General features: G+C 34.5%; 2 protein-coding genes and 1 long non-coding RNA gene across 3 annotated transcripts; 1 reads left to right on the top strand and 2 right to left on the bottom strand.

Annotated features, from left to right (window-relative positions):
- The first annotated feature begins 4,388 nt into the window (after positions 1 to 4,388).
- LOC110932358 (protein rough sheath 2) lies at positions 4,389 to 4,817 on the top strand. The gene has a single exon (XM_022175700.1). The coding sequence runs from the start codon at positions 4,389 to 4,391 to the stop codon at positions 4,815 to 4,817; it is 429 nt and encodes a 142-aa protein (XP_022031392.1).
- A 1,990-nt stretch (positions 4,818 to 6,807) lies between these two features.
- Positions 6,808 to 7,529, bottom strand: LOC118490224. Its single transcript, XR_004888704.1, has 3 exons — positions 7,459 to 7,529; positions 7,073 to 7,143; positions 6,808 to 6,958 (listed from the first exon to the last, which is right to left on the bottom strand). It is a non-coding gene; the product is annotated as an uncharacterized LOC118490224 (long non-coding RNA).
- A 6,224-nt stretch (positions 7,530 to 13,753) lies between these two features.
- Positions 13,754 to 15,461, bottom strand: LOC118490223. Its single transcript, XM_035987633.1, has 4 exons — positions 15,172 to 15,461; positions 14,775 to 14,972; positions 14,446 to 14,661; positions 13,754 to 14,339 (listed from the first exon to the last, which is right to left on the bottom strand). The coding sequence occupies exons 1-4, from the start codon at positions 15,172 to 15,174 to the stop codon at positions 14,100 to 14,102; spliced, it is 657 nt and encodes a 218-aa protein (XP_035843526.1). The 5' UTR covers positions 15,175 to 15,461; the 3' UTR covers positions 13,754 to 14,099.
- Positions 15,462 to 25,306: the final 9,845 nt, after the last annotated feature.

Below are 25,306 nucleotides of genomic sequence, written 5' to 3'. Positions count from 1 at the left end.
CGAGTGAAAACCGGTTTAAACCCGAACCAAACCTGCGGTTTGTCAATTGGTTAATGTTCTTGATGTTTAAAACCGGTTTAAAATCCAGATACCGATTTTAAAAAACTGGTTTAAACCAGTTAAAAGCCGTTATGTTTTGCCCAAACTGGTTTTTAACTGAACCGGTTAGTATTCGTTTGGGTTTTCATCGTAAAGCCGATAAAAAAAACGAACCGTTTTTTCAACCGGTTTTTTCCAGAAAAAACCAACTCAGTTAAGAAAGCGGACCGATTTGTACACCTCAAATTCGATTGGCTGTGAGTGTGGGGTCTGTCCACCATGGTACCAAAACAGCCAATCACAAGCAAGGAAACACGTATACCAGTCTCAAAGGGCAATTTTGTCCAATTAATTACACCAAACTCAACACTCTCCAACTGCTGTTTCTTCCTGCTACAACAACTCTCTTGGATCTTCCACACACACACAAACACACACAGTAATGGTGAATTCGATCAGACAGTGATGTTTAAGTCATTATTTTTTTTACTTTAATATTATGTTCATCATGGATACAAATCTCATATTCTTCAAAACCAGCTGGAGTTGCTCGTAAAGATGACATTCCTTTCATAATCAGTTTTACATATTTACTTGTTGAAAACTCACATAATATCCATATTATTGAGTAGGGATTTTTACATACAAAGATTTAAAAATATTATTCAAGTTGTTACTTTTAAATTTATAATTATTGCAGGAAGCTAGGAAATATATTGTAATTATTTATTTAATAAACTCATTAGGGGTAAAATAGTAATTCTATAAGAGTATTTTTAATGAAATGGGTAAATATGTAATATATGGGGTTTAGGAAGGTGAAATATGTAATTAAATTTAGAGATTGGGGAAATATGTAATAAAAATTTAGAGATTGGGGAAATATGTAATAAGGCTTCTTTAGGAAGGGTAAATATATAATTAAATTTATGGGTTGGGGAAATATGTAATAAAGCTTCTTAGGAGGGGAAAATATGTAAAAATCCCTAAATAATAAATAAACTGAAATCATAATCAAATCATGTTTTATGCAGATAATAAGTAAGCATTTAACCATTAACTTGTCACACCCCAACCGATGGTGGAAACATCAGAGTAAGACGAACGAGATTGCTCGAGACTTCATAACACTAAATATAACAAGTGTTTAAATAAATAGTTTTCATTTCATTTCTAATAACAAGTAAATTGTATGAAATTGGAATACAACAAGTTTGAAACGAACAAATTACAACAACTAGCGAATGACTAAACTAATAAACACGAATTTAAATTTAGTGCGTTTCTAGGCATTCTACTAAGTTTTGTGCATTATCACCATCATCATCATCATCATCATCATAATCCTGCAACATGTATTAAAGTATAGTTCAATACAAAAAGTATTGGCGAGTATACAAGTTTTGAGTACTAGCATATAATAAAAAGAGTTTGAACAATCTACATAGCAATCTTAGTTATCAAGATTAACGTATAAACTGGCATGTGAATAAACAAGTCAACTCAAAGTTTACGCAAGTACGAATAAATGACTTAACATGACCTCACGAACATGGGCGGTGCATTACTCCTATAGCGCTATACATGTTAAGGGTATGCTCGTACAAAATTAATGACAAACTTATCACAAAAAGAATAAACCCAAAATAACGAATCAAGTATAACGTATTAGCATGCATGTATTGGATTGTTTGTATGATTGCATAAAAGTATTTATGTTGAGTGTGTTTTGTATATGTACTCATATTGCACCCAAAAAGTGTCAAAACGGCAAAAAGGGCGTCGAGTATACTCACAAGTTTGCAAAAGCTTTCCGATTATCCGTGTATTGATGAGTTGACGAGAATAGGAAAATGAAGGTGTTCGGGTGTTTGGAGTTTTTGGAATGTTTGGATTCGGAATTAAGTATAAAAGTATATGTATGCAAAAATATATCTCGTCTAGACACTTGTTTGGACACTAAGTTTTAAAGTGTTTTCATGGGTCCTGACGTGCCCATTAGAATCACAAACGAGGAATATAGAACAAAGAGAATATAACTTATATTCGCGACGTGTAATCGTGATCCGATTAACATCAAGAATTCGGTTATGTTTATATTTATATAGTTATAATATTAATCCTAAGCTAAGTCCATCATGAGTTTTCATACAAGTCAAGCATGGAGGGTTAACCTCGTTATATGATTCACCACTAAACAAATCATCACATGGATGATTCGGAGGGTCATGAATAACAAGAAATAAAAACCAACTAATACATGCTCAAGTAGCCAAGTAAATCCTAACCCGGGTGAACCACCACGACATGGAAAGAGTTAACTAAGTGTCGGAGGCTAGACGGGGTTATGTTACTTTAATACTAGGAAGCTACTTGAGTATTCATACAAGAGGTTCACAAGTGAGGTAGTGGAACTAGGTTGGAAAGCCAAAGCTCCCACGGTTCACACTTTGACAAGTCACAAGTTCAACCATATTGAAGATGGTGAATCGTGATTGTTTTCAACACTTGGATTATAACATGTATGAACTTTAAAGTAAAGAGTTTTGAACTCATAACTTAATGGAAATCACCTCAACACAAACCCACAACTATATGCTAAGTTGTGAGCTTGGTGGATACAAGATTTCACTAAGTTTTAGCAAAGGAATTGAAGTTATAAACATGAACAAAAAACAGAAAATAAATCTCACTTTCCACCTCAAATATGGTGAGTTTTCACCTTACTTTGCCATGGAAAACTTGTGAAAACCTTCCTAGAGGTTATCCAAGTAAGATAGAAGAAGAAACAAGCAAGAATGAGTGAAACAGTGAGCTAGAACTCACTTTAAAGACTTGAAAGTTTTTTGCCCAAAATCAGAAATTTGGATGTTCTTGAGAGGATTTGAGAGTGATTGTGGAGTTTGGAAAGTGAAAATGAGTGTTAGAAGTGTTGTATTTATAGTGGGTGATTAAGGTTAGGAGTTAAAAGTGTTTTAAATGAAGTTAGGTGGGAGATATGAGTGAAAATGGACCAATCTTGTAGCTAAAAACAACATTCTGTGGATTAAGGGTTTTCATGGGCCACGATAGACAGGGCTTAGGGTATCGCGCCCCGTGAAACCCCACCTTATCAGCACCAAGTTTGATTTATTGTATTTTGGCCCTTGAACTTTGATATTCTTATTATTTTAAGCTATAACTTGTGTATTTGGCATCAAATTAAGTATAAAACATGTATGAAAGCATAGATTGAGTATCATGAATCCATGTACAAGCATTTACACGTATAAATAGCATTAAAGCATGTATTTACAATTGTTTGTACGTAAGATAAGTACGAATTTGTGCGTAAAACGAATGTGCATCAAACATATATATAAATTTAATGTAGGATAAGTATGTATAATAAATGTATAATTTATGTAAGATGACCAAGTTTTATTACGATCAAAGCCTTTGATCACAGTAATTGGAAATAAAATACGATTACAAGAGAATACGAGTTTCCATAAATAGAATAGAAGACAAACTTCTGAATAAGGAAAGTTCTAAAAAGCGAGGCGTTAGAGCATTTACATCCATGCCATCAAATTATGTGTGTAGAGTTTTTATAATATAAAGAGTATAAAAAGTGGTTGTGAGTGCAGGAGAGAAAATGTTACTGTTCATCTGTATAGTTGGGGGGGACACTATTCACCCCCTATAATTTTTTAATATATTTTGAAAGTGGTTGTGGGTGAATGAGAGAGAAAATGTAATGATAAAGGTAAGAAGAGAGAAAATGTAGTGTTTTTTAGTGTAATTTAGGGTGAAAATATGATGGAATGGATGTGAATGCTCTTACATAACTAGAGTTTACTCTATCAATATTTAATAGAGTAAATTACAAGTTTTGTCCTTTATGTTTGTAGCAAATTGCAGATGGTGTCCTTTGCCTTTAAATTTGACGAGTTTTGTCCTTAACGTTTCAAAATCCTGCACGTTATGTCCTTTAAACCTAATTCAGTCAGACTTTTTTGTTAAATATGGTCATGTAAATTGCACATGAGGACATTTTTGTCATTTCACCTTCTAGGGATAATTGTGTAAAAAAAACTTATATGAAGGAGATATTGTGTAAAAAATAAAAACATGTTTAAATAAAAAAAAATCAGCACAAACTCTCTCTCTCTTCTCCTCTCTCTAAACTCTCTCTCTCTCTCAAATTCACCCTGATACATGTATTGTCACTATCACCCCCACCCTGCTCCTATTTCAGATCCCTATTCCCACCACATTCCATCTCCAATCTCCATCCCCAATCAATTGACCAACCCCAACACACACTCTCTCTTCCTCTATACCTCAACCGGAGCTATGATTCTGAGATGAAGGAGCGTCAACGCTGGCAGCCTGAAGAAGACGTTCTCCTCCGCGACTACGTTAACCAGTACGGCCCTAGAGAATGGAACCTCATCTCTCAACACATGTCCAAAACCCTAGATCACGATCCCAAATCCTGCCTTGAACGCTGGAAGAATTATCTTAAACTTGGAATTAAGAAAGGCTCTCTCACTCCACAAGAGCAAGCACTCGTGATTTCTCTTCAGGCTAAGTACGGCAACAAGTGGAAGAAAATCACAGCTAAAGTCCTCGGCCGCACCACCAAGCGTTTAGGAAAGTGGTGGGAGGTTTTCAAAGAGAAACAGATCAAGCAGCAGATTCAGAACAGTAAAAAAACCGGATCATGCACGTCCAATCCGTTACCACCGCCACCGTCCGTCGCCGTTGGGTGGTACAACTACCACCATGGATGAACCAGTTGGGTAATTTCCTGTGAGAAATCATCAAGATGTTTTTTCAAAAAAAGATTGTTATAATTCCGACAAACTTTTCAATCTCCGACGAGTTTATAGAGAAATTCTGATTTAAATAGAGTGAATTTGGGAGAGACTTTAGAGAGAGAAGAGAGAGAGAGAGTGTTTAGAGAGAGTGTGTGTGAGTGTGTGTAGATTTCTTTTATTAAAACCTGTTTTTATTCTTTATACAATAGCCCCCTTCATATAAGTTTTTTACACAATAGTCCCTAACAGGTGAAATGACAAAGATACACTCATGTGCAAGTCACATGACCATATTTAACAAAAAGTCTGACTGAGTTAGGGCTAAAGGACATAACGTGCAGAATTTTGAAACGTTAAGGACAAAACTCGTCAAATTTAAAGGCAAAGGACACCGCCTGCAATTTACTACAAACATAAAGGACAAAACTTGTAATTTACTCTATTTAATATATAATAGTTTATCAAGTTTTACAAAAATAATATTTTTATTTTTTATTTTTTGTAATTTATGGTATTGTACCTCATGTATAGGGTTTTTTTCTTTTCTCATTTATAACCCGAAACCTTTCATCTTTTGCAATTTAGACCCTTTGTTTTTTTACTTTTAACTCAAAGCTTTTCATCTATTGCAATTTAACCCAACTCATTATTATTTTCAATTTTGGTCCACCATACTTTTCACATTTCCCAAGTATTTCGTTTCGTTCTAAATTTTATGAGTTAACGCACCGCAACGTGTGTGTGGATTTCAACATTTTTCCGTATATTTTTTTCCGTTTGACTGGTCCGTCGCAACACATCTATTTTTCTCAGTTTGACAAGTTCGTCGCAACGCGCTGGTCCTGGACTGACTTAGTTATTTTTTTCTATGTTTTATGTTTCGCTCTAACTTTTCTGCAAACGAGCGTGCGTGATTCAAAGATTTTTCGTCTGTTTTTCGCTCTGTGTTATTGTTTTCCGTTTTTATTTATTTTGTTTTTACAAGCTTTTTTGGTGTTGGTGATCGCTGACAGTGGTATATCATTGATACTAGCTGACACAGTTATACGACAACCACTGCAACGGAGGGGCTTAATACTAGTATTTTCATAAATTTCTGATACATCAAAATTCATTTGCACCCAATAACTATTTTATTTCATTTTTATTGGTTCATTTTTTTATTGTTTCATTTTTTTTTGTTAATCTTCAATGAGTGACTTTTTCTTGTGAAGTATAAAAATTATGAAAGAAATAATAAATTTCATGGATATCTTTGGCTGCTGTGTTATCGTCAGTAACCACAATATGAATATTATTTTTTAATATTTAAAGTGATTAATATAAATCAAAAGTGACCTAAATAATTATTTAATCCAAAGGAATAGATTCAAACATCCTTTCAATCGTTTTCATCATAAGGGCGTGGTGTGCTGTTTCTTTCAACGACTGTTTATGACGGGGATTGCTATGAATTTAATTCTTAAAAATCTTCTACCTTCAAACATTTTTATATATTTTATCAGTATTTTCTAATACAATTTCACATCCGCCCCAAATCTACACGTTTTTATGTAAACGGACCAAGTCACCCGTAAACTTCTTAAGACCTACTCGCTAAAACCATGAATCAAATTAGTTTAAACGAGTTAAAACCTATATTAGAGCTCATATTAACAAGCGGATCAAACCCTAGCTTCACATATCGAACTTGATCAAACTCACAAACCTAAACAAATCTATTTTTTATTTAATATCCTTTACAGGGCCGTCTCCGAAAATCACAAAAAAAATTTTGGCCCTGTTCGAGATAAAAAATTTGGGCCCTATTCGCAAATCTTCATATAACAGAAACTCATCAATCATTCAATCATATATATATATAAATACTAAAAATTGATAATACTAAGGTAATTGTTATGAAATAGATAAAACAAATTAACAAAAATAGTGTAGCAAAAATGATCGAAGTATCAAACTTACTTGCTAAGCAAACAGTGTGGTTCTCCTAGCGTTTTTTGAAGCAAAGCTCTCGATCAACTCCTTGTAATCCATAGTATCTAATATTTCACTTTCAATAGATATTGTCGCCAACCCGGATAGGTGTTTGTATTTAGGAACGGGAGGCATTATTTCTACATATTAACGAATAAAATCCATTCAATAACAATTCACACGAAGTCTAATACATTTGAAGTATAATTAATAAAACATAAATAATTATTATTATCAAGATTTTACCAATTTACCTCAAGATGAAGTCACTTTAGGCTTCGGCAGTGGGCTTAAGAAGACGGATAGTCGGAATGTCGGATATCAACTGCAAAAAAAAAGAAAAAAAAAAGCAATTCACATCATTCATATTTGATATTTCATAACAGATGACAACACTTGGGTGGGCTTGAAAGTGGCAAAAGTCTAGAAAAAGATAACCGGCTATGAAAAAACAAAAAAATCAATAGACAACAAACAAATACCGTGGTTGCAATCAAGATGTAACTCAGTAACTCGGAACCGTAAATCGGAAAAAACAAACATCATTCATCTTTGTTGAAATCAAGATGTAACTCGGAACCGTGGTTGCGACTCGTAACAGATAACAACAAGCAAAAATCAACAGACAACAAACAAATACCTCGGAACCGTGCAGCGGTGATTCCGTGATGATGATGACTATTATCTGCGAGAATGATTATGATGTCCTGAATCGCGACGATGATGACTATTGTTGTGTTGAATCGCGATGATGATGACTATTGTTGTGTTACACAGTGTTCGATCAGAATTCAGATTTCAGAAATCCCTAGCGCAGAGAAGAACCGCGTCGTTTGATTTGCAGCGAAAATTGTATTTTTGACAAAGGATGGGGCCTGTAATCTGTTAAGGGTTTGGGTTTGTACAAAGCTTTGGGCCTTTAAAAAATTTTGGGCTATATATAAAGAAAACTTAAAATTTTTTGGGCCCCTTAATTATTTGGGCCCTGTTCTCAAGCCCACCCAGCACTTGGGTATAGCCGGGCCTGATCCTTTATATAGAGTTACGTAATAGTTATTATATATAAAAATAGGGTGGGGTTCGACTACAAAGTGTACAAAGTCATAAATCACCATAATTTTAACCATAAAACACACTCGAAACCCACAAATAACAGAGTGAAGATCACTAAAACACAATATCCAAACCTCAAGAGTCCATAAAAACTTTTAAACACATCATTGTAGAACTATGAATATAAAACACAACATGATAATCAACATAAAACACACTAATATTAGTCATTCGATAATCAAAGCCTTATCATCCAAAACACAACATAAAACCCACAAATATGGTGTTTTAGTAATTTCCACTTTGTTATTTGTAGGTTTTGAGTGTGTTTTATGACTGCAGTTGTGGTGTTTTATGACTTTTTACACTTTGTAGGAAAATGGACTTTGTAGCCAACTCCCACCCTATAAAAATATGATAAAAGTACTGACTTATAATATATATATGTGTGTGTCTATGTGTGTGTGTCTAATAGTATAATATTATAAGACTCAGCATTGTGGGGTGACGTCACATGCCACCTCACGCAAACTTGGCGTTAGACACCAAAAACGCAGCAGTGAAAGAGGAGTGCCAAAGACACGAGTGTCAACTCCATAACAAGTTTGAGATGGTAAGGATCGAGATGAGGCCCATAATCCTTTCAACCGATTACCATTTTTCTTTTTTTTTTCTTTTTTTTATTTAATTTTTTAGTTAAACCATAACATTGTAAAGGATGATTTGTTAAAGTCCGACTACATACGTGAAAGTGACTTAAGCGCATTTTTTAGTTAACCAATTACCAATGTCTAGCCTAAATGATAACTATAATTACTAACATATGGATTCTTTATTGGTAAACGGTATGCTTTTCCAATAAATCCAAAACAACTAGTTACTGTATTTTTATAATAGGTTCTATTTCAAATCAAGGAATTGGAAGAAAAATACTTTTTTTATGATAGGAATCGGATGCTTTCACTTAATTGGTGTATTTGTCCTCCATACGTCTCATTAACCATGTTTGGGATCAACTTTTGTGATATCAATTATCTATTATTCCACAACTCTATTCTTGATATGACAATTAGTTTCGGATAAAGGTAGTAGGGATAAAGGGTTTTCGCATCATACCTAAGTATATTGGTAATTTATGTATTCGTGTGAGCGCTTTCATAAACATTTTTTATATTCCTAGACTAGGTTGGAGTTGGCTACATGTCACATTGCGATATAAGATGTCGATACAACAAGATTGATGTAATCAACATAAGATCACATGGTTTAAATTAAAAAAGGTCTCAATTGTGGCATCGTGCGTGTGTGTATATGCATAGATATACATATACATGTATATATATAATTAAAGAACTTGGTAACGTAAGTATAACATGAATGCGTTGGACTGCTCAAGTGTTACTTTATCAATGGATTGTAGTCTGCGATGAGGGTGTTTTTCATGTTTTTTTTTTGTTATAATCAAAGGGCTTGTAGCCTAGTGGTACTGTGGTGTTTAAAGGTGTTATTTCCCGCTTAGTTGATAGTTTTAGTCATATACTCATATATCGGACAAAAAGCATAAATTTAATTGTAGTATGAGTTAGCATTTAAAAAACAACACTTGGCAATATAACTAATACATGGAATAAGTTGGTTACTCATTTAACATGTCTATATATAAAGAGGTTTTTTTAGTTCTTTAGTATTCATTTAATCTATTGATAAAATATTGTGCTCACGTGACTTTGTACACATAACACTTGTTTTCTTGTTTGACCCGTGCATAAGGGGATACCAAGCAGCAATTATTTAACTCAATACATAAAAAAACTACTTGTTTTTTCTATTAAAGTATTAAGGTGAGAGGGGCACTCCTCTCTTAGGGGAGTCCCCTCTCTTACGCACGGCCAATCAGCACGCGCCACGTCAACTCCCCTCTTAACTCCCCTCACACTCTCAATTTGATGGCGGCACTCCTCTCTTGGGGACTTGGTTTTATTTTTTTTATATAAATATTTTTATAAAAGTAAAACATAATTTAAATAAATTAAAACTAAATAAAAATAAAAAATAAAACATTTCATTTAATTAAAAACAAGTTTGAGGGGTATTTTTAAAGTAATAAAAAAATCACAAGGAAAAAAAAAGAAGGAAAAAACAAAAAAAAAAAAGAAGGAAAAAACAAAAAAAAAACAAGAGTTAATTACACAAATGGGTCCTGTGGTTTATACATAATTTCGCCTTTGGGTACTAACTTATTTTTTTAACAGGTTTAGGTTCTATGGTTTCAATTTTGTAACACCTTTGGGTACTAACACCAAAATTAGTTAATTAATGACTAAAATACCCTTGCATTTTTTTAAGTTTATCAATGTAACATATTTGGGTACTAACACCTAATTTTATTTAAGTTTAAATCAATTTTACAAAATCTACTTATTTTTTTATTTTCATTATTTTATTATATCTCTTAATTAACATAAACTCTATTTATTTTTTTTATTTTCATATTTTTATTAAATTTCTTATTTAACATAAAATCTACTTGTTACACTAGTATTTTTTTAAATAGATTTTTTAAATAAAATCTACTAGCTATATAGTTTTATGTAAAATAAATTTTTGTTTTCAATTTTGGATTGAAATGATTGATAATAATAAATATCTTTCATGTAAAAAAATTTAAGCCTTTTTTTAACTCGTTTTTTTTGTTCATTTACATTTTACTATTTTAGAAAGATATTTAATTTACATAAAACTATATAGCTAGGTATTTTAGATAAAACTATATAGCTAGGTATTTTAGATAAAACTAAAAAAAATTAAGCCTTTTTTAACTCGTTTTTTTTTTGTAAAATAGATTTTTAATTTACATAAAATTATATAGTTAGTAGATTTTACTGGTGCAACTAGTAGATTTTATGTAAATTAAATATCTTTCTGAAATAGTAAAATGTAAATGAACAAAAAACGAGTTAAAAATGGCTTAATTTTTTTACATGAAAGATTATTATTATTATTATTATTATTATTATTATTATTATTATCAATCATATATATCCAAAATTCAAAACGAGTAAGGTTTACATTATTTAAAACTAGTAAGAAATTTAATTTACATAAAACTATATAGCTAGTAGATTTTATTTAAAAAATCTATTTAAAAAATATACTTCTGTAACAAGTAGATTTTATGCTAAATAAGAAATTTAATAAAAATATGAAAATAAAAAAAATAAACAGACTTTATGTTAATTAAGAGATATAATAAAAAATGAAAATAAAAAAAACTAAATAGATTTTGTAAAATTGATTTAAACTTAAATAAAATTAGATGTTAGTACCCAAATGTGTTACATTGATAAACTTAAAAAAATGCAAGGGTATTTTAGTCATTAATTAACTAATTTTGGTGTTAGTACCCAAAGGTGTTACAAAATTAAAACCATAGAACCTAAACCTGTTAAAAAAATAAGTTAGTACCCAAAGGCGAAATTATGTATAAACCACAGGACCCATTTGTGTAATTAACTCAAAAAACAAAAAAGAAAATGGCATCTCTCATCCTCCTACATCTCCTTCATCCTCCTACATCTCCTTCTTCATTACCTGCATTTGTTCTTCATCCTCCTTTATTACCTCACAAGAAAAAGAAAAAAGAAAATGACATCTCTCACGCGGTGAACATCCACCAATCCACCTCCCCGCTTACGCTCTCCGATTTGATGGCGGCGATGTTCCCGCTCGAGGACTTCACTCACCGCACGCCTCCCCGTTAAATGCCCCGAACACCTTAAGATTTAAATATCGTACTTGAGTACGGTGAATTTAGAAACATTCATATGTAATTTGCCGTTCAAAAAAAGGAGCATATTTTATTAAGAATAATCAAGAGAATATCTTGTCATTGTGTTATTTACATGATTTATTTATATTAGTAGGAAATTTGCAAGAAACCCATGTGTCGGGTTAGAACCGGTAAGCAGACAAAAGAAGCCATGTGTCCAGTTGGTATTGGTTGTATCTCCTTGATGTTGGTGAGCTAAATCGTATTCACCCGCCCACGTTGCATGACTTTGACTACTTTCATGTTCTATATTCGCCTACCTTAAAAAACTATTTTTACTTTTTTTTTTTCTGAAAGGCAAGAAGCGCTGGGTAGCCCAAGCCGGCAAGGCCACCATCATCAGTATATGGAAAAAAGTCCACCGCTCGAAGGTATTACGGTAAAACCTGATTAGGTTCAGATTCGAACTTAAGACCTCTTGCCTCAAACCCAACTTGTAAACTAAATTAGGTTCATCTCTGCAGTTACTTTATTATACCATTTACATTGTACAAGATACGTGTCAAACTATAATTATGTGATTATACCCTTTTACATTGTACGGTTATATCATTTTCATAATACAGATACACGTCAAATGATTATACTGTTGATAATACAGATACGTGTAAATATGTTCAAATAACCCTTGGTTCGTAGCAGCCTTGCTTACGCTTCTTAGATGAAATTCACGTTTAGCTATAAATAGATATACACCCACGCTGCCACGCACACATGAGTATAAGTATGTAAATTAATAGTGTATTTCTTAATTTGATTATTTAATTTACCGTAAAATGATAAAAATCAAACTCTAGTGTGTCAACTAATTATGCAATTTGCATTATATAAAGTGAAAGTAAACAAAAAAGGGAATCAAAAGATGGCCTTCGTTTATATATCCTAAGAAAAAGAACACACGTTTCGATAATTACTAGGGCCAATTCACACGATTGCCAAAAATTAAAAAACGTGTTCCTTTAAAAAAGTTTTCGACCAAAACTAGCCAAAAGGATTAAACATTTTTTTCTCCTTTATCATCTTTTACTTTAACTTTTATGGGCCGCTGACTCAAAAATAAGTATGACTTTTATATATTTTTGGGCACAAGGATCATGTTTGTAATTACTTAATTAATTTAAAAAAAAAAAACTTTGCCATATTAAACAAATTGTGTTTAATAAATAATCTTTATAAATTAATAGTATAATAGGCCTGATTTTAAAAAAGTATATGATGAAAATAAGAATGTAAACTTGAGCAAAAAAGAATCAAATACATTTTGATTTGATGGGGTAACCCTTTTTTATCACAGGAGTTTTAACACAAGGAATACAATGCCAAGATAAGACAAGACAAGACGGGAGAAGCTCATCGCCATACCAACAGAAAGACGTAAAAGGAAATATCGTTTGCCATGGGGTCGGGCATCATTTACACAACTTAGGTCCTAGCAAAGGACCTGGGATAAACCAACACAATGGCTAACTCAATCGGCATTATCAAATGTGTCGACGAAACATGAGCCCCGAATGATATGGCAAGACCGGGGCACATATCATAATGGTGTGAAATAATCTCACAAGGTTTTGATATCCACCACCCATTAAAATAGTATTTTAATTAAATAAAATATGTAAAAAGAAATGAAAGTTTAACATGATTGGTAGATTGCCTTTGGGGCCCACTTCCTTCATCGGGGCATGGAACAGAATACGCCCCCTTTAACCCTACATTTACACCCCCATAACCTCTACATCATCAGGGTGTTATCTCGTAACGAATGACCTTATGATAATTGTTTTGGGGTAGCGTACGTGTTGATGTAAACCTCAATCCAATAAAGCCTTATGATAATTTAAATTAATCGAAACCTCATAAAGAATTAAAGACAAAGCAAGGATTATTTCAAAGGATAAGAAGGGACATATATCGTTAGATATTTTAAACCTCCAGTCAATTCCTTTGTACTTGTCGCCAATCTTGAAGAGAACCTGAAAACCAGTTTTTAAAAACAGTGGTCCCAGTTGACCCTCACATTTGATAGATATCAAACAGAATATTTAAAATATCATTTAATAATACACAATACTTATTTCATATCATTATAAAAGCAAACCACATTTTCCAAACTTTAGACCACGACAACCATAGTTACATTCTTTTTCCTATAATTAAAGAAAAAAAAAAACTGTATAACTCCACTCCAACTACTCATAATGACACTTTTACCCTTCTTTTCCTACTTCTAACTTATACTATATACTATAGGAGACAGTAGACTGCTATTTTGTACAAAGGGTAACAAGGGCATTTCACATTTCACAATTCCCACCCAGAAAGTGGAAAAGGGATGCATTTCACAAAAGTATAAAACTAAAAGGACTTTATAGTAATTAAACAATAGTCTAGGGGGCTGTTTAGACTTCTATGATTATTCCTCCCATTGGTGCTCTATGAGGAATCCCCTTTCTCCGCTTCGCCGCCCTGAAACCGCCGGCCATCGGCGGCGGCGTCGACGGCGTAAAGCTGTGAACTCTTCCGTTACAGATACTCATCCGCCGTCCATGCCTGTTACTACTATACGACTCCTCTGAATCCGATACCGGCACCATCAATTGATTACTCTTCCGTTCGTAATTCTTCGATGTTCCGACGATCTGCATCGATCGGAATATTAATATTAGTTACTGATTTCCGGTAATATAGTAACGGAAATAGAATGTATATATTGATTATTGTATTACTGATCATGATTTCATTTACCTTGCATCCGAGCGAGCAGAAGCGGAACGAGTCTAGAAGACTCCGTTCGCATACTTCGCAGGTGTTCGTTACACCTTTTCCTGGCCTCGGTTGTGGCCGTTCGTTAAGAAAAACGACTTTCGCACTGTTGATGACGTACGTCTGTACTGAAGTGATGTCTAGGTGTTTCTGAATCTCAGAAACCCTAATTACATCGTGATATGATGATCTACGAATCTGTAAATTCGATTAAATTAATTCATAAGTACTAATGATCAAATAGGTAATTGTGAAAAGAGAGATTGACATAACGAATAAGAAGAATCAATGGCGAAAAGATGAATATGAACCTGAATGCTACGGTGGTCCTTATGGTGATTGAGACAGAGAGAACATAGAGGGCCGTTCATACAATCCAAACAGTACATGTTACATTCTGACTTGTGCGAATCCGCGTGTAGTTTGCATTGAACGAAAAAACTTTCACGAAGCATCGGTTTCAACCACGGCGGCCATTTCTTATCGTCTTCGTTAGGTCCTTCGGCACCCTGCATTACATTATACAACGAAGTTTACATGGATACATAAATAAATAAGATGATGAAATCAACAAGCGAATATAAAGTTATAAACTCTTGGTTGGTTTGTAATGTTGTCTCGTCCTGTCTAGCTTCTTGTAAACCGGTTCCTTTTAATAAAAGTGTCGTTAAAAAGAAAAGTTGTAGCGAAAGTAAGGTAAATACGAACCATGACACTGCGGTTTATAGGCTTGAATTCACGGACGACGATGGTTTTTTGGTTGTCGATTGCCAGTTTCACGACGGGGGAGACTGATGGTAGGAGCAAAGGAGTTGAAATGAGAGAATGGAGTGAGTGGGTTGTTCTTATCACAAAGTGAGTTTGAAATGTATAATGAAGTGGACAAATCCCGAACCTAGAACCGAACCTGTGCTCGAAACCGAACCTAAGAGACCGTCCGGCTCAAGGAACCGACCTCCTTCTTTCCTTTTTCATATTCCTTTTTCATGTCCCTTTTTATATTTCCTTTTTAAATTACTATATATCGGTTTAAATAAAGATGTGTAGCTAGCCACTATGTAGGGGTAAATTCAGCTGATTGGATGAATGGTTATATTATATCGGTATTTTTTTATGGTAAACATGAATGTTATTGGTTTTTTTTTTGAAAAATGCACTTCATTAAAAAACACCAAATCCGGCAACTATCTCCAAGACAGAGAAAGAAGCCGGAACAACCAAGGAAAACCAACAATACAACAACGTTACGTTACATCAAATGAACACCAACGAAACCAATCAACAATCCCTCCCTTAAACCTATGCTTATACCAAAGAAACCCCCACGACTTGATATCCGCCACCAATGTCACCACATTCGAATCAATGCCATTAAAGATTTTGTCATTCCTAGCTCTCCACAGTCTCCAGCAAGTAATGATGACGATACCATGCAAAACCTCCTTCTTGACACCCGTGCCTCCACTGTGCTCGTGAAGAGAAACCACATCTCTAACATGAAAAACGAACGGACGCGGTATTCTACACCACGCGGCAATCCCCTCCCAAACCCCGTGCGCCACAACACATCCCGTAAGGAGATGCTCTATCGACTCTTCGTAAGATTGGCACCATGCACAATAGAGATTATCCACCATAATATTCCTTCTAGCTAGAGCCATTTTCGTTGGAAGCCGATCCAGGAACGCGCGCCACAAGAAAATATTACACTTATTCGGCACCCACGGGCTCCATCTAAACTCAAACGTAAGACTATTCACCGGTGACCCGTTTAACCACCGTTTAACATCCGCCACCTCAAACCCATTATTCACCCCATGAGACCAATACCAAGTATCTTCTGTATCATTTAAAAAGATCGGCTGCATTAAAGCTTCAAGCGCTATCTTGCAATCAACCTCTTCTGAAGTATCCAAATGCCGCGTCCATTCCCACCTCACCGACCAAGTACCTCCCGAACAAGCCAGACGATCGGAAAGAAGGACTCTTTTAGACTTCTCGAGAGCATACAACAAAGGAAAAGAATTCTTCAGTGGCTCGTTCCCCAGCCAAGTGTCCAACCAAAAACGTATCCGCGTACCGTTCCCAGGATTGCCACGTATAACACAATTTAACCCGACTCCATCTACCTTGTGTTTGTTCCAGAACTTGACGCAGTTCTTCCACACACCTGTAAAAGCATTATTGCATGGAGCAATACCCCAAAACCTAGCCGAGCCATGTATAGAAAAAACGACCCTTCTCCATAGCGCGTTTGGTTCATTTAAAAACCTCCACAACCATTTAATTAACATAGCATTATTATTCACTTCTAACGACGGCACCCCCAACCCCCCATCTTTAACCCGTTTCTTAATAATATCCCATGCCACCCAACTCATTCTCCGAACCTCGTCCGACCCACCCCATAAGAAGCGCCTCATGAGCCCTTCTAATACACCAATAACCTTCTTAGGAGCCTTGAACAAAGAGAAATAATATATCGGGAGACTATGTAACACCGACTTTACTAGCGTCAAACGACCGGCAATAGAGAGAGTGTTAGCTTTCCATTTGGAAAGCCGGCTTTTAAACTTGCTAACCACCGGATCCCAATTCGAAACCCTATTCATGTTCGCCCCCACCTTTATACCCAAATACAAAAAAGGTAACGAACCTTGTTTGCATCCCAAATCTGCGGCCATACTAGCAACCTCCTCCTCCTCGACACCTACCCCATAAAGAACCGACTTATGAAGATTGATTTTTAACCCGGAACAGAGATAAAATATCCGAAGAATACGTCTCATATTGTTAAAGTTGATAACCGACCAATCTCCCATAAGCATAGCATCGTCGGCATATAAAAGATGAGACAAAGAGGGACCATCATTAGAAAACTTAACCCCTTGAAAGGCACCAATATCACAAGCCTGATTTATCATCCCCGAGAGAGCTTCCATCAAGATAATAAACAAGAACGGGGACAATGGATCTCCCTGGCGAATGCCTTTCTGACAACCAAACTCAAAAGTATGGGACCCGTTTACCAGAACTGAAGCTCTAGAAGAAACTAAAATACCCCGAATCCAATCACACCAAATCGAAGGAAAACCCATCTGAGACAACACTGAAAGTAAAAAATCCCAGTTGACGTTATCATATGCCTTTTCAAAATCGATCTTAAAGAGAAAAATTTTTCTATCTCTCTTCTTCGCCCAAGAGATAACCTCACTAGTCATCAAAGGACCGTCTAAGATATACCTGCCAGATAAGAAAGCCGACTGCGTCTCAGATACTATACGGCCCAAAACCACCTTCAGACGATTCGCCAAGACCTTAGAAACCACTTTTATAATGCTCCCAATTAAACTAATTGGTCTAAAATCCCCCAGATTCGAGGGATCACCAATCTTGGGAATTAAAGTAATGAACGAAGACCCAACCCCCGGACTGAACCGGCACACCTGAAAAAAATTCTCGAAAATGGAACTGAAATCTTGCTCAAACAGGTTCCAAAAATGCCTTATAAATCTGAAATTGAAACCATCGGGCCCTGGAGCTTTATCCGCCCCACAATCAAATACCGCACGTTTTATTTCCTGATTAGAGAAATTGGCAACCAAAATTGCGGCCTCTTCACTGTTCACAATATTCAACCCGTAACAAATAAGAGACGGACGAGTAGCCATAGTCTCCTTAAATTTATCCCGAAAAAAAACCATAACCTCCCTTTTAATGATACTCGAACCAGTCACCCACCTGCCATTAACCTCCAACCCAGGAATATGATTAGACACCTTTCGTTTATTAATACAACCGTGAAAATACCTGGAATTGTCGTCCCCATGAGAAGCCCAAGAACATCTAGCCTTTTGCTTCAAATCACGTTGCTTATAACCGTCTAACTCGCCAAGCCGTCTCTTAATCTCCGTCAAAGACCAAACTTCCTCCTCTTTAAGACTACGATCCTCCACGGCTTGATCTAAAGAATATAATTCAGCTTCCAATACCCGTCGCTCCTCCATCTCTCGACCTTTAACCATCGCCACCCAAGTGTTAATGTTTTGACGTAACAACTTGAACTTTGATAATAAACGAGCGTCTGGCGAGCTCTCAAAAATACCATCCTGTAACGTGCCCTTAACAATCGCCTCAAAATCTTCACGACCAAGCCAGGAGTTGTAGAACTTGAAAGGCTTAGGACCAAAATTGCGCGATCCTGTCTTCAATAACAATGGGCTATGATCTGACTTAACTCTTTCCAAAGCTATGTACTCTGCGCATGGCCATTCCATTAAGACATCCCAACTAACGAACAACCTGTCAATGCGGCTCAACTTATCACCTGCTACAAAAGTAAACCGCCTCCCTTTTAAGGAGTATTCATGCAAGCCCGAATCATCAATAAAATCATTAAATTCAGAAGCCTCCGCCGAATTAAAATTCGAATTCCGTCTTTCTTCCGGGTATCTAACAGAATTAAAATCGCCAGCCACTATCCATCTACCACCCCCCTCACCTAGCAACCGATGTATATCCTCCCAAAGCACGCGTTTAGCTGCAATGTTCTGAGAGGAATACACATTTAACATGTGATACATATGCCCACTACCCTTGATCACCCCAGACACGAGCAACCAATTGGAATTTTTAACCACCCTATCCATAACAAACATTCTAGGATCCCATAATGACACAAGACCACCTGACCTTCCCGTCGAATGTTATTGGTTAGTTTCATAAGTAGTCTAAGAATCCATATATACATATAGTTAAAAGGGTGTTGTAGTGGTAATAAAGTAGTATAAGCACTTACGAGTCACGACAATGGACCAAATCTATCTCTAGTCAGCATGTTATATCATTTCAAACCATCACCAATCACCACTTCAAACATCATTTTCTTCTCCAATAATAAATCATTCTAAACCTCCATATCACACACCAGTTTTTACACACAAAAAACTATTATGAGTGAGTGGTCCCCACTCATTCCAAATCACACCCATCTGCTCCACCAAACTGACTCCCATCGGACCACCTCCTCCAACGGACTAGCCGTTGAGATGCTCTAAAGATAACCCATCACCGAAAGGTGAGGGATCAAATTTTGTGAGTGTCGTAAAAATGTTAGTAAAATAATTTTTCTTGATAATCATAACAGTTAAAATGGTAATTAGAAGTGTACCTTTCAGTCATCATATTTATTATATGTATGTGTATGTTTTTGGAGATGCCGTTTTTTTCATAAAATAAATCATGTCTTTAGCTATAAAGAAGTTTACTGATCAAGAAACACTAGAGTTGGTTGAGGCCTCGTGTATGACTTGTTCTTTTAAACCAACTTTCTTCGCTTATGTGTTGAATTTTGGATACATCTTAGCTCGTTGGAAAGCTGTTGAATTTTCACTGGCAAGATATAAGTTGTAACAAAATTTTATAACTTACACATAAAAATAATTATATGTATTAAATTTATATATGTATAGAAATATAAATGTCATGTGTTTATTGTAACGTTTTACTTACATAACATTTCTAATGGATGCAGGTTAAACATGTGTGAATTTTGACACTTTATTATACAGAACTATCTTTGTGAGTTGTTAAAAAGTAATTATAGTTTACCATTTTGAGGAAAATGGTTAAATAACATTTCTTCGAGAACTATTTCCTACATTAGATCATTTCCATAACTGATTTGTCAGTGCCACAAGATGAGTTGGCAGCTTTTTCCTTTCAATTGTTTTTAACTACGAGTTTTTTGTATTACGCTACTACATTCTCTAAATTGAAGAGCCCTATTTTCCCACTCTAGTCATACTATGTTGTCTTAACCGGACCCATATTTCTTCAGAAATCCATACCGCCGGCTGCCACTTGACAGTAGTTATGCCACCACAAGAGCAGAACTCTTTGGCGTAACACACGGTGGGACGAAAACCCGGATGGTCTCTAGATAGTGCCTGATACCTCTGCAAGAAGGCTAGGCTCTATCTATCATTGCCTTATCCACCAATAACACAAGTGAGCATTGAACTTGAGTATACATTGAAGAATCCAAGTTACCCTACCAGAAGGCCACACATGGTAGATTCCTTTCGATTTTCTTGGGATATTTCTTTTAAACTTGTATCCCCTTTAATAGCATTAATGCTTCTAAAGCCTTCCTTTTGGCATGCTATATTGCTATGTATTATTCTATATATTAATTTTAAAAAGTGTAAGAAGATATGAATAGAGGAAATGGTATCAGGTATTGGTTCGGAATTGGTATTGGTATTGGTATTGGTATTGAAGTTCTCGAACCGGAACTTTTCCGGTACCAATATTTGGTGTTTTCGATACCGGTATCTACCGGGTTTTAACTTTAAATACTGGTATCGAACCATACTATACTGGATATTTTCGGTACCGGTACTAGTACCCATTTTTTGGGATTTTCAGTACCGGTTGGTACCGAGCTCATCCTTAGATACAAGTAGGGGTTTGAGATTTAGAGATGAGTGGTATTTGTGTTAACACATTATTTTATATATATACACAAAACCAATGGAGGGGAATAGTGTCAGGCAGCTGCCTAGCACTCCCCATTGGTCTGTGTATATTACGATTTTACCCCTAATTTAAAATTATGAATTTACCCCTGTTTAAAATTACAGTATTGCTATCGCTTTAGCTTTTGGTGAATTACGATTTTACCCTAGCCCAAAATTACCGTTTTGCCTCCAGTTAAAAATCACAGTATTGCTATCATTGGTAGTTTTTTTTTAAAGGTGTGTTGGGGAATAGTGCCAAGCTGCTGCGTGGCACTCCCCCATTGGGCCGGGTATGTTACGATTTTACCCACAGTTCAAAATTATGAATTTGCCACTGTTCTAAGTTACGATTTTGCCCCCGGTTCAAAATTACAATAATGACATCGCTTTAGTTTTTGGCAAATTACGATTTAACCCCAATCAAAAAATATAATTTTTCCCTGAGTTCAAAATTACAGTATTGTCAGCGTTTTAGTTTTCTTAGCAAAACTATAGAAGTGTTTTATTTTAATTGGTTGACACGATTTAATTTTTTTTTTTTGTCAAGGAGTTGTCTAAAACTTGCTCATTAATTCTGACAAATTACAGTTTTGTCCCGACTTCAAAATTACGGTCTTGTCATCGTTTTAGTTTTTTTTTTTTTTTTTTTTTGTAGCAAAACTATGGTAGTGATTTTTTTAATTGGTTGAAAAATATTCGGCCTAACGCTCCACAACGCCGACATGCAATCATCCAATTATTATGTTAACAACATATAATGAAGTGGATGAATAGTATAACGGGTTAGATACACAATTATAATGATGGAAAGGTCCTTGCATAATTCAAGTCATTACAACATTGAACAATTGGAATTGGATGCACAACAGTAATGATTTGAACACATCATTGTAGTTGGCAGGAGTATCACAATCTCATTATTTCAAAATAATTAAAACTTGAAAATTACACACATTACTGTAATAGACATACACACCGTTGTAACTTGTAAATAAGTTAAGACACAAATGGATTTCTACAATCATCAACGCACACTGAATTGAGTGTTGAGGCCCGTAAGAAATCAAGCCATAGATCATAGATGTCGAAGGTGTGAGTATTGTTGAATATCAACAATTATCAAGGAATGTTTATTCAATTTACATATATGTAGTTTTTGTTTTGATCAAGTGTTGCTTTATTTATTAATGTACATGTGTATTTAAAAATGCACTTTTGTCCATCGCCGATGTGTTAGGGTATTACAACCGATTATATTAGTCCTTTTTATATCATTAAAATAACCCCTCCTAGGGACTTATCTTCCTCGATGAGATTTGTCACACCATAGAGCCGGCCCTGAAAATTCGTGTACCCTGTTCGAGCTTGAAAAAACATGCCTTTAGACTTTAACAAAATTGGGTATGTAGAGTTTATTAAATGCACATATGAATGCATGGTTCACCTATTGAGAATTGTTTTGATAACACGTCGATTGCGTCATCTGATTTCAACAATATCCTTTGAATGAAAAACCATATCATCGACTTAAAGATTGTGCGTCCTTTTTTAGAATAATCTTGAAACGAGCATATACGAGAGGGAGCGAGAAATTTTCTAGATAACAAAGAGGGTAAGAAATTTTCATGTTGTTATAAAAAACCAAAAGATGTGCACTTATACCATTTACACAATACGCATTATTACATTAAACCGTTATATACAATGTTTTTATGTGTGTTAAAAACTTGTGCATATAAAAAGATGCAAGTACCACTTGCCATCATGTACATGTGTCACCACCTCATTGTTTCCTACGATTTTTAGACGAAAACCGTTTTATAGCGAAACCTTCTCATATACACACTAGTGTGTGTGCATATATATTTGTTTGACGATAAATATATGTTTAAATAATGATCTTCACCTTCATTTGCTTTGTTTGTTTCTTGGTTGCCTTGTTAAAAGTTGCCCAAATTGTGGTCTTCTTCTTTGTAAAGCAAGCTTCGTTTTTTTGTCCAAATGCACCCTAAATCAAGCACTTTTTAGACATATGTGCAAGAGAAGGGGTCCCTAATTTTTATTTTGTATTTAAGAGTTTGAAATTGAAAGATTCGTTTGAAATGATCAATTCATATTACAAAATGGTGTATCAAATAAGTAATATTTATAATGATCAATATCAATGGTCTAGTGGTATACTGTTTATTTTTTAAAAGAATAATATGAGTTTAAGTCTTTAAATATGCAAGATTAGGTGGTATTTAAGTGTAAAAAGTTATTAGAAGGTAAGATGTAATACAGTAGTTTTATACAATAGTTTTAAATATGAAGCATGTCAAATGGATTAAAATCATAGCGGTTGACGTCAACTTCGTGTCTTTAAAGTTTGTGAATTAAGTGTTTTTCATTTTAATTGTGGACCCCGTTAATAGTGCATCAATGAAATTACACCAATGTGTAATTTAATGTATATAATATACATGTTTTTAATGACAAACTAACTTAATCCTAAACTGCTTCCAATAATCATCAATATTTGCATCTTATAAAATTTGAACCCGTCACATCTATAATAGTGAGGAGGCACCTTGTCACCACATCATATTCCTTGGTAACAATGTATGTTATGATAAGTTCTTACAAGGGTCATAGAATATGTCAGAAGATATAAAAGCTGGAAATCATTCCAGTTTATTATCAAAGTTTTATACAGAGAGGAATAAAAAAGCTTAGTTTATTGTCAAAGTTTTATACGGGTTCGATTCCCACAAGAGGGTTTTCCCATATTTATTGGGTTTTCTTTTAAATTGGTGTATAGGCATTATGTCTAGTGGGGATGCTTGATCTGGTGATTCCGTTGTTGGCACGATAATACTCCGGTGATCTGTTAGTGATTCAAATTTACCGGTTAAAAAAAAATGAAAGAGAGGACCTCCGAAATGATGTAATTAACATTTGAAGTTATGAAACTTTTTTTTAGTAGTTTAGACATGTGACTAGGGCAAAAGTATGCAAATCATGAATTCCTGATTAAGAATTTAAGAGTATTGAATTTGAAACAATAAATGACTTAACATTATCAAAAAATTACGCATACTACTACTAACAACAAGCAAAAAAAAAAACTAACAACAAGCAAAAAAAAAAAAAAAAAAAAAACCCAACAAGCAACAGGTGCATTAGCATCTAATTTTGTCTGTCAGAACTCACAACCATAACATTCTCATAGAATAGATAAACTAATACTTAGAATAATGGAGTATCAAGTAGGTTAACCACTTGTTCAACAATACAAATTATTAATCACATTAAAAGACTAGATCAAAGTCCAATATGTTTATTAATAAAAGAAACATTTAGATATATACAAGATGATTACATAAAAAAGTAGGAAATTACATAATAGCAGTAGGTTGGCTACAAGCTACGCTGCAACTCTCTTTTGAATTGAAAACCGATCCTACTGAAAACAAAGCTCTGGTTCATTAATTATACATATATTCATGGTCCGTTTTTATTTATAACCTAATACTTCATTAGAATTTGAATTGAGGGTTTTCAAACAAAGTAGAAACGATCCTGAATTACCCTTATAAGATATTAATAATGGTATAAAATTTCCTCAAATTCGAAACATTATACTTTAGATATTTGGCTATCATAGGAATAATAATATAACTACTGTATTTTTGTTGCTCCAAAAGACAAAAACAAAAACAAAAAGTTGTATTTTTTAAGGCAGGGTTTACCAAATACTTACATTAGAAAAACAAATTAAAAACTTGTTAGGGAGCATACAAAAATTAATGGGATTTTTTTATGGTTAAAAAGTATATTTATAGTCATCCACTAAAAAGTAAGCATTACTTAAAGTGGTATCTCATGCCCTTTGGCCATTATCATCTCCTTTTGAATATTGTTAGGCACACATTATAGCTTTATATCAAGTTCAATTACAAGGGTTGGAATTTAGGGTTTCTTCATACCTAGTTTTAGCTTAATTTAGTTACAAATTTCCCAAATTCATCTAAATTATTCAACAAAGTCCATATGCTATACAAAAATTGTCTTCCAAGAAATTGAAAATCAAACTTATGATGTACATGACAATGGACTTTTGTCAAAAAACCATGGATCTTACTTGAAAGAAGATTTACCTAAGCCACTATATTATTAACCCTAAATGTTAAACTGGTGAAAGATACGAGACAAACTTCTCATAAATACAAAGAATGAGACTAGACTCTGATCAACATGATCAGACCTCAATATAAACCTTAAATGCTTTGAGAAGACAAAGAGGAAGACTTAAAAACGAAGATAACAGACAAGAGAAACCC

Source organism: Helianthus annuus, chromosome 3, assembly GCF_002127325.2.
Source record: "Helianthus annuus cultivar XRQ/B chromosome 3, HanXRQr2.0-SUNRISE, whole genome shotgun sequence".
Lineage (NCBI taxonomy): Eukaryota > Viridiplantae > Streptophyta > Magnoliopsida > Asterales > Asteraceae > Helianthus > Helianthus annuus.
The sequence above is the reverse complement of the archived record's forward strand: the minus strand, read 5'-3'. Positions and strand labels throughout refer to the sequence as shown.